The following is a 1,840-nucleotide window of genomic DNA, read 5'->3' on the forward strand; positions in this document are numbered from 1 at the left end:
AAGTCTCCAAAACATCCACAACCATGAGTGGTTTGTGCTCAGCTCCCCTGCAGTCTCAGGCACTGTGTCACTCACAGCACAGAAGTACACAGCTGAGTCGCTCAGACGGGCTGAGGATTTCTTCAGGTTGAAGGAAAACTCATTCTTCCTAAATTCAGCCACAAAATCTTTGTCGCCTTTAAACAAGGTGTCCCCTGCAGAGTATTTGAGGAGAAGCTGGAGGCCTTCGCTGGGGTACTGGACGTACCAGAAGAGACGAGGAGTTGAGCCGAACTCATACTTGCACCTCAGCTCCAGCGAGGCTCCTTCAGAGACAGCGATGTGCCTCTCAGGCTGGGTCACCGTCTGGGCTCTGGCATCTCCTGCAAAATCAATGTTTTACCAGTGAGTGCAGACATCGCTGTGAAATCTAAGTATTTTCACTCAGAATCTGTATGAAATTTCACTCACTCAGTGCAAATATCATCCCCAGTATTGAGACGAGCAACAACTGCATGGTTGAGCAGTAGAAACACCACGGGCTCTTTTCTGGAAAATCTATGCTGAGCCGTCAGGAAAATAGCTGCAGAAACCAAGCCTTTGAAAGTAGGAGGTGGAGGGAAGAAGCTTGCTCTTGTAGATAAAAATGCAAAAGATGCTGAGATGAGCCTGAAGCTTTCTGACATCTGATTCTTGTCATGTCAATGTCTGCAAGGAACTCAGCCAGCTGCAGGGAGGAGCTGAGCAGATGATACTGATCTTGTTCTATCTCTAGTCAGTGTAACATCGCCCTCTGCAGGCCAGGTGCACAACCAAAGGTCCTGAGGTCCCACCGAGAACTCATCAGTGGGTTCCTTCTATTTTCTGAGATACATCAAAATTTCCACACAATATCTTTCTTCCTTCCATAACCAGTGATTGTGTATTAGTTCTAGACTAACAAATTACTTTGCAGAGAAATTAGTTTTAAAAAATACATCGGACATGGAATTCAAGTTTGTGAGCATCTTTGCAATCAGACGGAATGCCTCTGACCGAGTTTCGATGGCCCAGGGCTGCCATGTGCTTACGAATGATGGCAGAGACATGTCCCCTGGCTGATGCTAATGCAACCGACATGAGGCTCGGTAAACATGTGGAGGAAAAGACAGGGCACATTAAATGAGGTCAGTACTGCTCTTGGCAAGGAGTCACCAGATGGAAGGCTTTGCTCAAGTGCTGAAGGACTTACAACCACACCAAGAAAGCAAGGTCTGAACAGCTGAGAAAAGGCAAATTCACTGCTTTCTCTGTGGACAAATAAGGTCTTTGACAAAATCAGAACTCTTCTTTTCTTTGATTCCAAGAGCATGAACCCAGACCTCTCCTGGGGGTTTTTCAGTCATTTGTTCATTCCACAGAGATTGATTTCCACATAGAAGATTTACTAATATTGTTCATTTGTGAATTTGTAGTACAAAAAGCCAAACTTCTGATTCCTAGGGCTACTATATACTCACTTTCCATGTCTTTTAAATGTCCTCTTAACTAAGAATAGAAATATAAAGAGAATAAATCAAAATCAAGGAATAAACACAATAGGGATCATCTTGAGATGAGAGATTTGTATCCACTTTCAGAATATAGAAAGTAGGTAGGATAACATTGAGGATTAAGTTAGGACAGAAAAAACCATAACCAAAAATAAGGTATAAGGAGCAATTCCTACTACCTTTCAGGCTGGTGGTCATTTAGCCATTCATGGACAAAATCAAAGGCCCCAACATTGTCTCATTCCCTGGAACATTGCTGTTTCCTCTGTATAGAAAGAATGCAAGGCAATTTTCCATTCTTCACTGGTGGTATAAGCAACATCTCTGAG

General features: G+C 43.4%; 1 gene segment (V, D, J or C); it reads right to left on the reverse strand.

Moving 5' to 3' along the window:
- Positions 1-502, reverse strand: part of LOC111733790 — a 5,578-nt gene extending 5,076 nt beyond the window's left edge. The window contains 2 exon segments of the V gene segment in view: positions 23-362; positions 451-502. Coding sequence covers positions 23-362; positions 451-496 — 386 coding nt within the window.
- Between the last annotated feature and the right edge of the window lie 1,338 nt (positions 503-1,840).

Source organism: Pteropus vampyrus, unplaced genomic scaffold, assembly GCF_000151845.1.
Source record: "Pteropus vampyrus isolate Shadow unplaced genomic scaffold, Pvam_2.0 Scaffold639, whole genome shotgun sequence".
NCBI classification, from domain to species: Eukaryota; Metazoa; Chordata; class Mammalia; order Chiroptera; family Pteropodidae; genus Pteropus; species Pteropus vampyrus.